The sequence below is a fragment of the Bos grunniens genome, chromosome 5, assembly GCF_055505025.1.
Source record: "Bos grunniens cultivar Pamir isolate PY7600 chromosome 5, Bosgru_T2T1.0, whole genome shotgun sequence".
NCBI classification, from domain to species: Eukaryota; Metazoa; Chordata; class Mammalia; order Artiodactyla; family Bovidae; genus Bos; species Bos grunniens.
The window spans coordinates 96,084,078-96,099,162 of record NC_141169.1 but is presented as its reverse complement, the minus strand read 5'-3'; the positions used below and the strand labels follow the sequence as shown (position 1 = coordinate 96,099,162).

At 42.5% G+C, this 15,085-nt stretch overlaps 1 protein-coding gene across 5 annotated transcripts in view; it reads right to left on the bottom strand.

The window, feature by feature from the left end:
* Window positions 1–1,945, bottom strand: part of ART4 (ADP-ribosyltransferase 4 (inactive) (Dombrock blood group)) — a 32,100-nt gene extending 30,155 nt beyond the window's left edge. For 4 of the 5 annotated variants that reach the window (XR_015164224.1, XR_015164225.1, XM_086401919.1 and 1 more), the window contains exon 1: window positions 1,386–1,899. Coding sequence is in view for 3 of the 5 variants with exons in the window: in XM_086401919.1 (XP_086258045.1) it covers window positions 1,386–1,556 (171 nt within the window). In the remaining 2 variants the exon portion in view is untranslated. Of the gene's footprint in view, window positions 1–1,385 lie in introns of all 5 variants that reach the window. The other variant, XM_086401920.1, reaches the window with a different exon arrangement.
* Window positions 1,946–15,085: the final 13,140 nt, after the last annotated feature.

The following is a 15,085-nucleotide window of genomic DNA, read 5'->3' as shown; positions in this document are numbered from 1 at the left end:
TATAGTCCCTGAGGTCACAGAGACTCAGACATGACTGAGCGACTACTAACACTTTTTCACGTTCAAAATAAATGAATAAATAAATAGGAGTTAGAGATTTGAAGACAAGTCATCAAGTATCATCCACCCATAACTGAAAGCCATATTTTTCAGTTATCTGAATTCCAAAATGTTTCCTTCTTGGCAAAGAAATGATGCTTTATTAATAAACAGTACTTATTAAGGAACATATTAAGAGATAAAATTTCATCCAGTGAGTGTCAACAGTGCAGCAGCTGCAACTAAAAAACATACCATTGGGTATTTTTGCTATATTATTTATGGCAAGAAGTCAACTAGTTTGTGTAAACTGGAACAAAATTTTAAGACTGCTTAGCTGATTTTAACCAATGACTCTTCACAGCAGGTTTACAAATAGTTCTACAGAATATATCTAAGCCAAAAACAAAAGAAAAATACCTCTGTCAAACCTCATACACTCCAAAGCTTTAATCTATTACTAGATATCAAATGGGTATTCTGTTTTCTCTTAACATGAGGTCATATAGAACTTTATAATGCTTCTTTTGAGTTGATCTATATGAGATGGCTAGTGTCAGATAGTGAAAGTGAAAGTATTAGTCGTTCAGTTGTGTCTGATGCTTTGCAACCCCATGGACTGTAGCTCACCAGGCTCCTCTGTCCATGGCATTCTCCAAGCAAGAATACTGGAGTATGTAGCCATTCCCTTCTCCAGGGGGTCTTCCCAACCTAGGGATCAAACCCAGGTCTCTGGCATTGCTGGCGGGATTCTTTACTGTCTGAGCCACCAGGGAAGCCAAAGCCAGAAAGACTTAGTTTATTTTGCATTATTTGTCCTATAGATGCAGTCTTTTATGCAAATTTTATGGACAGTAAAAATTAATCTGAGACTTCCCTGGTGGTTCAGTGCTTAAGACTCCACATTTTCACTGCAGGGGGCACAGGTTCAAACCCTGGTCAAGGAACTAAGATCTTGCATGCCACCTGGCACAGACAAAAAAAAAAAAACACCAAAAAATCCAAAACAAAAAATAATGCTACGTCTCTAGCTTGCATGTGTGTATGCTAAGTTGCTTTACATGTCCAACTTTTTGTGAACCGATGGACTGTAGCCCACCAGGCTTCTCTGTCCATGGGATTTTCCAGCAAGAATACTGGAGTGGGTTGCCATTCCCTTCTCCAGGGGATCTTCCCGACCCAGGGATCGAACCTGGGTCTCCTGCATTGCAGGCAGATTCTTTACGGTCTGAGCCACTAGGAAGCCCCTATCCCAAGGAATTAAAGGTCATTTAAAGGCTATCACCAGGAGGATGCTCCAACAGAGCCCTGATCATAAAGAGATCACCTGCTCCACCATAACTCACCGTGGGTCTCTGCAGACCAGAGCACAACAGCAGGAGAAGAAGCTGCCCCCTCAGGAGCCAGATTCTCACCGCAGAGGCTGCAGTATTTGCCAGAAGAATCCTTCTGCAATGATTGGTCAGGGGACAGCATTTGTCTGTGTGCAGAGCGTTTCTTTGCCCTCGCAGCTCCATCCTAAAATCAGCTTTCAGGATGCTCCTTTGAGGTTTTTCTCCTGGAATAAGTCTCAACAAGAACTCTCCTCTCCCACGTGTATCTCGAGACTTCTGTTGACCACCACCAACTAGCAGTTTTTCCGAGGGAAGAATTCAACTCACTCGTAAAGCTGGAACCACTGCTGAACAGCCAGATTTGTGAACCAAATAAGGGATTCTAAAGTGAACTCAAGTTAGTTCCCAATTTAAAAAAAAGATCCTGGTCTTGTTTGTATGTGGGGAAATTCCAAAGGCTTATTAAGGGTCAGGCTCACCAGCTCAACCTTTAACTTCCTTAGCAAAGCAGGACAAGGCATGCCCTGTATGATGTTTAGGGTCAAACAGTATTATCTTGAGCTGCAGCCTCCCACTGTGAGTGATATGATTGGCCGGTGCAGGTCCCTGGAAACACGCCCCCACAAGGTGGGGTTCATCTGGCACTGCTGATAGACCCCACCCAGAAGGGGCTGCCACAAAGCAGAACAGTAGGGATACTGTCAAAACAAAGCCTCTCTTTGACTCACAAACTTAAGAGAACAAACTTACAGTTGCCAGGAGTGGGGGATATAGGGGAAGTTAGGGGGTTTGGGATGGACATGTCCACACAGCTACATTTAAAATGGATAACCAACAAGAGCCTACTGTATAGCATAGGGAACTCTGCTCAATGTTAATGGCAGCCTGGATGGGAGGGGAATTTGGGGGAGAATGGATACATGTATGTGTATGATTGAGTCCCTTTGCTATTCACCTGAAACTGTCACAACATTGTTAAGTGGCTATACTCCAATACAAAATAAAAAGTTTAAAAAAACACAGTATCTGCAAAGTGCAAAAAAAAAGAAAAAAAGAGGCTTCTCTTTGCTGCTTTTCCACTGCGCACTTGAAATCGGCCACTCTAGAAATTATACCGGTTGGGGTCGTAGATCGTCTGTGTTTTTCTCTTCTAAAGGCGTCAGATCCTCAATCCACGCTATTTCAGTGTGTAGTGAAGCCAAATGACTACTCTTAGAAAAGGAGCTGACAGTATTCAATGACATGATCAAGAAGAGGTTGCAGGGTGCTAAGTTCATTCAGCACAAGTGTCCTATGAAACTCTCTTTTAGTCACTTCCTTTTCTAGTCTGAACACCCTTCCTCTGTTCTCAGTCCTTGGGATAATTGTTTTTCTTGTGAATCTTCCTCAAATGTACACTTTCTGATTCATATTTAACTGTGAAGGGAAATGAAATCTTGTTCTTGGAAATTCTGATTTTTTTCAAAAACTTAAAAATATTTTTAAGTTGAAACTTCTGATAATATCACAGCAGTTATGCCTCATCACCAAAGTTCAGAGTATCTAGAAAAGTATGTCTGGTTGGTTTATTTCTCTCTCAGTTCTTGTCTCAACACATCAGAAGTTTGGAACAACAAACTAAACAGTTTAAAACAACAGACAAGTTATAGCTCAGTTACAGCCCAAGCAGACAAATCTTTTATTAAACAGACATTCCCAAGACGTAGGAAAAGGTTAACCCCAAAGGCGCCATGGTAATAATCCCTCTTGGCTTCCCTCTTTTTATGCTTCTTGTCTTCTCCCTTTGGTTGTGACCTGTGCAAAATATGGCTTGTACCCACCACCAGTCAAGAAAGGGGATGCAAATGGGCATATGCTCAAGGCTGATTGACAACTGCAAGTTCTATAATAACAGGCTCCTATATGTTTTCCCATAGTTCAGTCTGTTAGAATCAGATGTACTTATATGTAGAATATTTATGAACACTTAATGGGCTCCTAGCTCCACTTTTCACTTTCATGCATTGGAGAAGGAAATGGCAACCCACTCCAGTATTCTTGCCTGGAGAATCCCAGGGACGGGGGAGCCTGGTGGGCTGCTGTCTATGGGGTCACACAGAGTCAGACATGACTGAAGCGACTTAGCAGCAGCAGCAGCTCCCTAAGATTACCTGAGGAAACAGCTGAACAGCAAGGTCACCTGTGCCAGAGCTGGAGAAGTCCATACAGTTAGTTTGTATCCACTGTGTGCCTAGGGAGCATATGCAGAAACTGGAAAATTCTCTGTGGTTATTTTTGTAGCATATCTGTGAGCTCTCCTGGCTGTTTCTGGGATGGCATTTAGAGATCCACTTGCATCCTGACTGAGCAACTTCACTTTCACTTTTCACTTTCAAGCGTTGGAGAAGGAAATGGCAACCCACTCCAGTGTTCTTGCCTGGAGAATCCCAGGGACGGGGGAGCCTGGTGGGCTGCCGTCTATGGGGTCACACAGAGTCGGACACGACTGAAGCGACTTAGCACAGCATAGCATAGCATTGCACCCTTTCCAGCTAGGCCACCCCTTGTTGCAAATGCCTAATTTCCTACCCAACAAGTATAAAGGAGGAAACAAAATTACCCATAAGCCATCATCTGAAAAAAGGTATTATTTTGATTTAGATTTTAGTTTTACACACACACACACACATTCTAGGACTGAAATAATGTGTGCAATTTTGCATGCTGATTTTTTCCCTTAATTTTTGTCTTCTACATCTTAGGTTATTTTTTTTAATTGAAGTATAATTGATTTACCTTAATGTTTTAATCTCAGCATGCCCTCATATAATTTAATACCTATTGAAAGCATGATTTTTTTTTCACAGCTATATAATATTCTACTATCTGTGCTACCATGCAGTGAAATATGGGGTGGATCCATGGACCATACTGTCACAAAAGCAGATTGGTGAATAAGACGTGGACTCTTGAGAAAGACATGTCAGTTCAATTCCTGGCTCGCCTATTCAACCTTTGACATCATGCAATGTACTTAACTTCTTTGTTCCTCAGTTTCTTCAGTTGTTAAGTGGAGAAAAGGATAGTACTTACAGGGACTTCGCTGGGTGTCTGGTAGTTCTGACTCTCGCTTCCCCTGTAGGAGGTGCAGGTTCGATCCCTGGCCAGGGAAGTAAAATCCCTCATGTCACGAAGTGCAGCCAAAAAACAAACAAAAACAAGTAATAATAGTACTTACCTCTCTGAATGCTTTGATACGTTCGTAACCCTTTAACAGCAGTTGACACTGAGAAATTGTTCAATAACATTATCATTTGTACCCAACACATCTTTATTTGTACCAAAATTTGTTGGATAAATGTATTAAACTTAGCCCATTTTCAACTTTGAATTATTATAAACAATGACTTGTGAAAATGTTTTGGACACAAATCTTTGTGTGCTTTTTGTCTTGCAATTTTTGAGACACAATTTAGAGATGTGCATAGTTTTGGACTTCATTGGAAACATGAGTAGTGCATGAAAATATCCCTTTAAGATTTTAATTTTAATTCTTAAGATTCTTATTATAAACTGTTAACTTGAGATACTGAAGTTTCATGAAGAGAACTAAAATTAGAGTCTTAAAACGTGGGTTATGGGTCTGGTTCTGTAGCTTGGTAGCTGAGTTAACTTTAAAAAACCCTGTAAACTGTGCTGAGCTTCAGTTTCCTTAACCTTACAGTTGTTCAGTCGCTCAGTCATGTCTGACTCTTCGAGACCCCGTGGACTGCTGCACGCCAGGCTTCCCTGTCCATCACCAACTCCCAGAGTTTGCTCAAACTCATGTCCATTGAGTCGATGATGCTATCCAACCATCTCATCCTCTGTCTCCCCCTTCTTCTCCTGTCTTCAATCTTTCCCAGCATCAGGGTCTTTTCCAATGAGTCAGCTCTTCTCCTCAGGTGGCCAAAGTATTGGAACTTCAGCATCAGTCCTTCCAATGAATATTCAAGGTTAATTCCCTTTAGGATTGACTGGTTTGATCTCTTTGCTGTCTAAGGGACTCTCAAGAGTCTTCTCCAGCACCACAGTTAGAAAGCATCAGTTATCTGGTATTCAGCCTTCTTTATGGTCCAACTCTCACATCCGTACATGACTACTAAAAACCCATAACTTTGACTAGGTGAAAATTTGTCAGTAAAGTGATGTGTTTGCTTTTTAATATGTTGTCTAGGTTTGTTATACCTTTTCTTCTAAGGAGAAAGTGTGTTTTAATTTCAAGCTTCAGTCACCAAGCGTGGTGATTACCAAGTGGATGAAAACAAATAATATGATAATAATTACCATTCTGGAGAGTGAACCGTGCTCCAGTAACTTTGTTATCTCAACCCACAGTAAGACTATTAGGGAGAGATATTTTAGCCTCCACTTTCTCGGTGCATTTGATGAAACTCTGAGGGTAAATACCTTGTCAGTGATCCCATGGCCCACTGCCTCCAAGAATTCTAACAGACTGTGTCATTTTTTTGGTGATGCCGTGCAGCTTGTGGGATTTTAGTTCCCTGACCAGGGATTGAACCCAGACCACGGCAGTGAAAGCGCAGCGTCCTAACCACAGGACGGCCTGGGAGCTCCCCCGTGTCATTTTACTATTGCCTATAAAGGTCTTGCCGATTTTCCTAATGGGACTGTCACTTCCCAGATAAGACCACTAGGCGGCAGCAGAAACCTGTGTAACCTATTCAGTTTAGTCGTTCAGTCATGTCTGACTCTGCAACCCCGTGGACTACAGCACGTCAGGCGTCCCTGTCCGTCACCAATTCCCGGAGCTTGCTCAAACTTAATGTCCATCGAGTTGGTGGTGCCATCCCACCAACTCATGCTCTATTGTCCCCTTCCTTCTCTTCCAGTCTTCAATCTTTCCCAGCATCAGGGTCTTTTCCAGTGAGTCAGTTCTTCACATCAGGTGGCCAAAGTGTTGTAGCTTCAGCATCAGTCCTTCCAACAAATATTCAGGACTGATTTTCCTTTAGGATTGACTAGTTTGATCTCTTTGCAATCCAAGGATTAAAATGTAACCTTTTAATACAACTGAAATTTAAAGCTGAGGGAGAGGAAGAAGGGGGCGGGGGAGGAAGGAGAAACTGGAGACAGAAACAGAAAGAGACTGAGACAGGCGAAAGGAAAGAGAGAAGGAAGCAAGAGAACATCTGGGGTAAGACCGCAGATCTGGAGTGTGTGTGTGTATGTGCGTGTGTGTGTTAAAAGAAAGTATTTGTTTGCCTGCACACAGTCATAATTGTGGCCTACAGGATCTAGTTCCTTGACCAGGGATTGAACCCTGGTCCCCCTGCATTGGGAGTTTGGAGTCTTAACCACTAAACTGTAAGGGATGGATGTTCCGAGTGTGTGTACATTTTATTAAAATAAAAAGTTTTCTGATGCTATTTAGAATCATTGAAAAAAGTAATCTTTTGCTCGAGAGTTATTTTATTAAATTTCCCATGAGATAATTTAATTTGAGTTAATTAGAGCTTGAGTTTCACTAGTTACCTTTCTTTTTTTAATAACACTCAATTCTTCAAAATACAATCTGCTGTCTTGATGGCTAAGGGATATGGGTTTTGAAGTTGCACAGAACTATGTTGCTGTTTTGTCTTCATGATTTCTTAGCTTTTGTGAATTGAGATAATTAATGTTAGTTCTCCATTTCAGTTTCTTTATATACCAAAGCAGAGATGACAACTCCATTCCTGCAGGGTCGTGTTGGCAATGAAACTGATACACTCTTGTAAAATATCATGACACGAATCCATGAACTACACTGTCTCAGGAGCAGATTGAGAAGTAGAACACGGGCTCTGGAGAAAGACAGTGCTTGTGCTTAGTTGCTAAGTCGTAGTTCGCGTCTGACTCTTTTGAGACCCCGTGGACTGTATCCCTCCAGGCTCCTCTGTCCATGGGATTTTCCAGCAAGAATACTGGAGTGGGTTGCCATTTCCTACTCCAGGGGATCTTCCCGACCCATGGATTGAACCCATGTCTCTTGAGTCTCCTGAATTGGTAGATGGATTCTTTACCACTGAGCCACCAGGGAAACCCCTTGAGAAATACACCTTAGCTCAATTCCGTGTTCTATCACTTCCTTAACCTTTGACCCGGACAAGTATTTTATGTCTGTGCTGTGCAGTTTCTTTATTTTTCTGATGCCCCTGACACTCAGCAGGTGCTCAGAGCATGTTGCCTACTCAGATATTTGAAGACCAGCAACTCACAGGGGGTTCAACACAGTGAAAGTTAATTTCTATTAAATATTTAATAAACAGCGGCATAAGAAAATATTTTGCTAATTTTCTAGAACATTTAGACTAGTTTTCTAAAACTACTTTCGAAGCATGGGTTAAAGTCGTCTCTAGAGGGACTTTGAGGGGTGAAGGAGGGAGTGTATCTTTTGCCACTGGCCCCAAGGTTGGAAAATGGCTCTTGGCATTTCCTGTTTGAGTCTTGCTAAACTCCTTTGGACCTGTGTTAATTTCATGCAGGTTCTACCGGAAATCCTTAAGATCCAAAGGAAAGTGGTTTGTTAGCTATCCCCAAAGTAGATAGTCAGGATGGCTTTAACATTTTAACTTGCCTGTTCTCTTTTACCGTCAAATCCTTATAAAAGTGAACAAAACTCCTTCAATTATTTCATATTTTTTAATAACTTTTATCCAGATAAAATTTTTTATTTTTATTTTTTTTTATATCTTATAGATATGTAAGAGGTTGTGAGCATGCCTGCATGCTCAGTTGCTTCAGTCATGTCTGACTCTTTGTAACCCTATGGACTGTAGCCCTCCAGGCTTCTCTGTCTATCAGATTTTTCAGGCAAAAATACTGGAGTGGGTTGCCATGCTCTCCTCCAGGGAATCATCCTGACCCAATGATTGAACCCACATCTCCACATTGCAGGCAGATTCTTTACCACTGAGACACTGGGGGAAGTCCTCCAAATTTTTTATTTTTTAATTAATTAATTATTTTTGGCTGCACTGGATCGTTGATGTTTACCTCGGGCTTTGTCTAGTTGCAGCAAGCGGGGGCTCCTCTTTGATGAGGTGTGAGGGCTTTCCAGTGGTCATGTATGGATGTGAGAGTTGGACTGTGAAGAAGGCTGAGTGCTGAAGAATTGATGCTTTTGAACTGTGGTATTGGAGAAGACTCTTGAGAGTCCCTTGGACTGCAAGGAGATCCAACCAGTCCATTCTGAAGGAGATCAGCCCTGGGATTTCTTTGGAGGGAATGATGCTAAAGCTGAAACTCCAGTACTTTGGCCACCTCATGCAAAGAGTTGACTCATTGGAAAAGACTGTGATGCTGGGAGGGATTGGGGGCAGGAGGAGAAGGGGACGACAGAGGATGAGATGGCTGGATGGCATCACTGACTCGATGGACATGAGTCTGGGTGAACTCCAGGAGTTGGTGATGGACAGGGAGGCCTGGCGTGCTGCGATTCGTGGGGTTGCAAAGAGTCAGACACGACTGAGCGACTGAACTGAACTGAACTGAACTGAGGGCTTCTGATTGTGATGGCTTCTCTTGCTGTGGCTCCCATGCCCTAGAGTGAAGGCTTCAGTAGTTGTGATGCACGGGCTTAGCTGCTCCTCCGCATGTGGAATCTTCCCAGACCAGGAATTAAACCCGTGTTCCCTGCATTGGCAGATGGATTCTTATCCACTGCACCACCAGGGAAGTCCTAGATAAAATTTTAAACATACAGAAACATGATAAGTTTCTGCTGTTGTTTAGTTGCTAAGTCATGTCCAATTCTTTTGAGACCCCATGGACCGTGGCCCACCAGGCTCCTCTGTCCATGGGTTTTCCCAGGCAAGAATACTGAACTGGGTTGCCATGCTCACCTCCAGGGGATCTTCCCAAACCAGGGATCGAACCCTCGTCTTCTGCATTGGCAGGAGGATTCTTTACCACTAAGCCACCAGGGAAGCCCTAAGTTTCTGTATAAGGAACATATGCATGTTCAAGGAAATCCCAGGCCCTATTATATCTGAGCAGGACACTATGGGGGAGAGGGGGAACTTCCTGGGACAGACCCCTCCCCCATATTTTCTGCTATAGCTCCTCTCTGAGGTACCCAGGTAACAGTAACTCATGCATGCTTCTGCTAAGTCGCTTCAGTCGTGTCTGACTCTGTGCGACTCCATAGATGGCAGTCCACCAAGCTCCCCTGTCCTTGGGATTCTCCAGGCAAGAACACTGGAGTGGGTTGCCATTTCCTTCTCCAATGCGTGAAAGTGAAAGGGAAGTCACTCAGTCATGTCCGACTCTTAGCGACCCCGTGGACTGCAGCCTACCAGGCTCCTCCGTCCATGGGATTTTCCAAGCAAGAGTACTGGAGTGGGTTGCCATTGCCTTGCCATTGCCAACTCATGCATATTTTCTGAGTTTTTTTCAGATGCTAAAGTGAAGTGAAAGTCACTTTATAGTATCCATGGGACCCCATGGGCTATACATTTGTGATTCCACGGACTATACAGCCCGTGGAATTCTCCAAGCCAGAATACTGGAGTGGGTGGACATTCCCTTCTCCAGGGAATCTTCCCAACCCAGGGATCAAACCCAGGTCTCCCACATTGCAGGCAGATTATTTACCAGCTGAGACACAAGAGAAGCCCAAGAATACTGAAGGGTAGCCTATCCCTTCTCCAGTGGATCTTCCTGACCTAGGAATCGAACTGGGGTCTCCAGCATTGCAGGCGGATTCTTTACCAACTGAGCTATCAGTGAAGCCCTCAGATGCTAAAAACCACCATCACATGGAACAAATTAAGAACATGACCCCAGACCTACAGGCGCCTAAGGATTGATAATGTTAACTGCCCTGTTACCTCACCATCAACCAATCAGAAAACTGTACATGGGCCCATCACATACCCCGGGGTGCCTTCCTTATCTGGGCTTCAAAAAGGCTTTGCTGGAGCCCTTTAGGGAGTTCGGAGTTTGTGGGGCATAAACCATTCTCTCCTCACATGGCCCACAATAACCCTCTCTCTGTTCCAAACTCCAGCGTTTTGGTTTGTCTGGTCTCACTGTGCATCTGTCACTTGAACTGTGTTCACACGATCCACATTCATCTATTGCTTATATTTTGCCCCACGTGCTCTCTCTCTCTCTTTTTCCTAAACCATTTGAGAGTAAATTGCAAACATCATGCCCTTTGAGGCATATTAAAAATTTTTAAGGGTTTGAGCAAAAATCAGTTCATATTGAGCAGTTGCCACACTGAAATGGTTAGGAATGCTCTACTGATAAGAGCTGGGGAGAGACTTACACAGAGAAAAGGAGGAAGAAAAGCAAGGAAATCGATTGGCTGTAGTTTAAGCATTTGTCTTATTTGGAAAAGCTTCATTGGCTGTTTGTGATGGCTGCCCTTGGATTTCAAAGTCTCCACCTTGAGGCCAGTGCACACTTAGGTTTTGGTTTGCTTGTGTAGGCTGCAAAAGTATTACCATCACCTCAGTCTCATGGCCTCCTTGTTTAGTTAATTTAACACCTGTAGGGACATAAATATTCTCTCTTCTGCCCTTCTAGGGTCTTTGGCTGGTGTGAAAATTAGATTAATGTAAGAAAAAGTAACAGGAGAAAAACAAATTTTGTATGTATGGGATTACCATAAAAAATGTGAACACTCCCCTCTGCCCCAATGTGAAACCCAAAGGCAGTCAGGTAATTGAGAGTTGTATGGCATTCTGATAAAGGAATGTATGGCCCTGAGGCTTCAAAGGGGAGGAGGGCAGATCACAGGAAGATGAGAAGAGCAGATATGTGCCCTGCCATGTAGGTGAGTCTTTCAGCTAAAAAGTTATCTCTGCTGATAGCTCTCTTTCTAGCAGCCCCCGATTTAAATTCTTTTAGGCAGTGAAGAGAGGTAAAAAGTTTCCTTGAGTCTGTTGGGTCTTGATTGCCTTCAGTTCAAAATAATCCACATGGGACTTCCCTGGTGAAACTGTGGATAAGAATCTGCCTGCCCCTGCAGGGCACAGGGGTTTGATCCCTGGTCCAGGAAGATTCCACATGCCACGAAACAACTAAGCCCAGGAACCCACGTGCTTCAGCTACTGAAGCCCTCAAGCCTAGAGCCTGTGCTCTGCAACAAGAGAAGCCACCGCAATGAAAAGTCCGCATATTGCAACATAAAGTGGCCCCTGCTTACTACAACTAGAGAAAACCCATGCAGCAATAAAGACCCACTGCAGCCAAAAATAAATAAATAAATAAATTTATGAGAAAAAAAACCCCACATGACATAGTGGGAGACCTATTTTGCTCCCCTTCACACCCTTTACCCTTAAATACCTCTCAATGTATTTCCTAAAGATAAAGACAGTCTCATACACAACCATAGTATAATTACCAATATCAAGAAATTTAACATTTGTAGAAGACTATTGTGTAATCCATACTCCATATGCAAGTTTCATCAACTGTTCCTGCAATGTTCTTTGTAGGTATTTTCCAGGATCACAGTGTGCATTGACTTGTCAAGTCTTTTTGGTTTCTATAAAACTGGAATGCTTCCTCAGTTTTTATTTTGCTTTTTGATGTTGACTTTTTTGAAACGGTCAGTTGTTTTGTAGAATGTCTCCCTCAATTGAGGCTTGTCTGTTATTTCCTGATGATTAGATTCAGGTTCTGTGGTTTTGGCAGGGAAATCACAGAAGTGATGTACTGTTCTCAGGAGGCACTAGCATCCATTGTTTCAGTACATTTTATTATAACAATTGTTGTTAGATCCACTGCTTCATTATGAAGGAAGTTATCTAACCTTTCTCATTTCCACTGCCCCTTTTTCATAGTGAAACCATTTAGGTGTCATTTCTGGGACTCTGAAGAGCTCCAGTACCATAGTCCTTTATATCTCAATGCAGAAAGGAGTTCAGTGAGATGACAAGTGATAGGAAGTGATTTATTAGAATAGGATGCTTGTAAAGTTCACAAGAGGGCAAGCAGGCAAGCATCATGTTGCCCTGAATACTCAAGGGCTCACAGTTTTATAATCAAAGGAAGAGAGGCGAGGGGGAGAAGATCCTCTTTGTCTTTCTTTTCTTTGTCTTTCTTGAGTAGACATCATACTTTCATCACTAGCTCCTCCCCCAGGTAGGGCAGGGAAGTTTTCTTGTCCCTGTATAGTCAGGCCAGGACTGCCATAGCACTTTGGAAAAATTATTACAGGTCTCAGTACAACGAAGATCTTTTATTTTGAGAAGTCACCTTTCCCTAAATGATCGTGTGTGTGTGTGTGTGTGTGTGTGTGTGTGTGCACAGAGCATACCCTGGGAGTCATAAACTTGATGACATTGCTGGGCAGATTTTAGGCCTTATTTGCTATGATCATTTTATTGTTTGGGGGGCATTGTGCAAAGAACATGTCTTAAAGGCCAAAGAGCATGTTTTGGGGGTCATTAACTCACTGAGCTCATTGGGCAGAATATAGTTTTCAATCACCATCATTTTATTGTTTGTGGGCATGTCTTGCTTCTGTTGCATAGTTTTGTTGTGAAGCAAGTTAGCTTGATCGTATTGTTAAACAAGCCAATCTAGCTTTGATGCTAAGGGACTTGCTCTGCTTTATGAGTCAAGCAAGCTCACACTGTTTCAGAATTTTCCCATTACTTTCTTGGGTGATCATTAACCTTACTGTGGTCTTCTGAAGCCCCCTAAAGTTCCCTCTCTAATTTCCTAATCAGGTTTCTAAGCTATTTGATTATCCTGCTGCTGCTGCTAAGTCACTTCAGTTGTGTCCGACTCTGTGTGACCCCATAGAGAGCAGCCCACCAGGCTCCCCCATCCCTCGGATTCTCCAGGCAAGAACACTGGAGTGGGTTGCCGTTTCCTTCTCCAATGTATGAAAGTGAAAAGTGAAAGGAAAGCCACTCAGTCGTGTCCAACTCTTCGTGACCCCATGGACTGCAGCCTACCAGGCTCCTCCATCCATGGGATTTTCCAGGTGAGAGTACTGGAGTGGGGTGCCATTGCCTTCTCCGATTTGCTTATCCTACTTTGTCCCTATTAATAGGATCTTAATGTTGGGAAAGAACATTGTAATCCTCTTCCATCCAGTGTGAATCTCCTTCTCAACATTTTGACAGAGGAACTTCTGCCATGTGTGTTACTGTGATGTTGTGGTTTTCAGTATATATTCAGTCTTTTCCATAGTTCCTCGCACATTGCTCCTAAAACCTTTGTAATTTACTAAGTGATAAGAGCTATGGAGCATCTTTTGCTTCAGGTTCTTGAAATAGCTCCAGAGGCATAAAAGTGAAATGGATATCTTTTTTTTTTTCTAATTGAGGTATAGTTGATGTACAATATTATATACATTTCAGGGGTACAACATAGTGACTCATAATTTTAAAGGTTATATTCCATTTATATTATAAAATATTGGCTATATTCCCCATGTTTTACAATAGTCAATATATACTTGTAGTGTATTCAGTTTACACAAAGCAGTTTGTATCTCTTAATCCCTTACCTCTATCTTGCCCGTTTCCTCTCCCCACTGGTAATCACTAGTTTGCTCTCTTAATTTGTGAGTCTGTTTCTTTTTTGCTATATTCACTAGTTTTTTAAAAAAGTGATTAATTAATAATTAAATGTAAAGCAGGAGGAGAAGGCACAGGGACCTGGGGCTGGACAGTTAGAACAGGATTCCCTGTGGCCCAGAAGAGGGTCTGAGGCAAGGCTAACAGGCAAGGCAGAGGTCCCAGGACTATAGCTGGGTCTGTCCACAACTCTGGGCACACAACGGGCAGCAGAAGATCCAGCATAACTCTGGGAGCATCTCAACACTTGGGTGGAACAGAGTCATTGAAAACACCAGGAAGGGAGTAACCATCCAGACAGGTAGTTGTTTATGGCACATTTAATTGAGCTTTCTGTGTGGTTCTGGGGACTCAGTAGTGACCAACCAGATATGATCCTGGCTGCCAAGGAACCTAGATTTATGCAGTTTTGAAGGTCGGCTCGTAGGTAACAGGGGTTTAGCAGTTAACGGGGGACCCATGAGGTTGCAAAGAATCAGACTAACTGAATCATAATCACAATATTAATTTTTCTATAAAATTCATATCTCTGTCCTTCAGCTAACAGAACTGTTGCTCTCCCTCAGCTCTGGGACATATTACAAACCTTACATTAACTAACAATGAAAGGCACAAACATGCATCACATTTATTTAATTATTAGTTTTTTGTTTGATCAGAGGGGAAATGTTTGTCTACCTTACCCCAGTATAATAACATATCAAATAATGCATAAAAAGTTTCTATTCCCAATTTACTACTCCTAATATTGTTTTAAATAATTTCTGATCTCTGGGGCCAAATCCTGCCGCCACCCCCCACCCCCCGCCAAATCCGCCTCTTTTCTTTTCTAGTATTTGAAGATGATGTTCTGTTCTTCCAAGTTTCCCTTTGCAGACTTAATATTCTGACTCCACTCTTCCTCAGACTATCATCCTGGCCATCTTCCTCTTTTTAAATTCCAGTAAGTCAGTGACTCTTGTGAAATATCGCAACAGGACACCACACATGTATCTCATCAATGGGACTAAAGGCTTCTTTTGTTCTGAATGCTTTCTTTCACTGATGTAACCTAAGGTGAAGCAGGTTTTCTGGGTATCTATGTCATTCTTTTGACTTGCTGAATTTTCATCTATTAAAAGTCATGAAGTCATTTGGGCATAAACT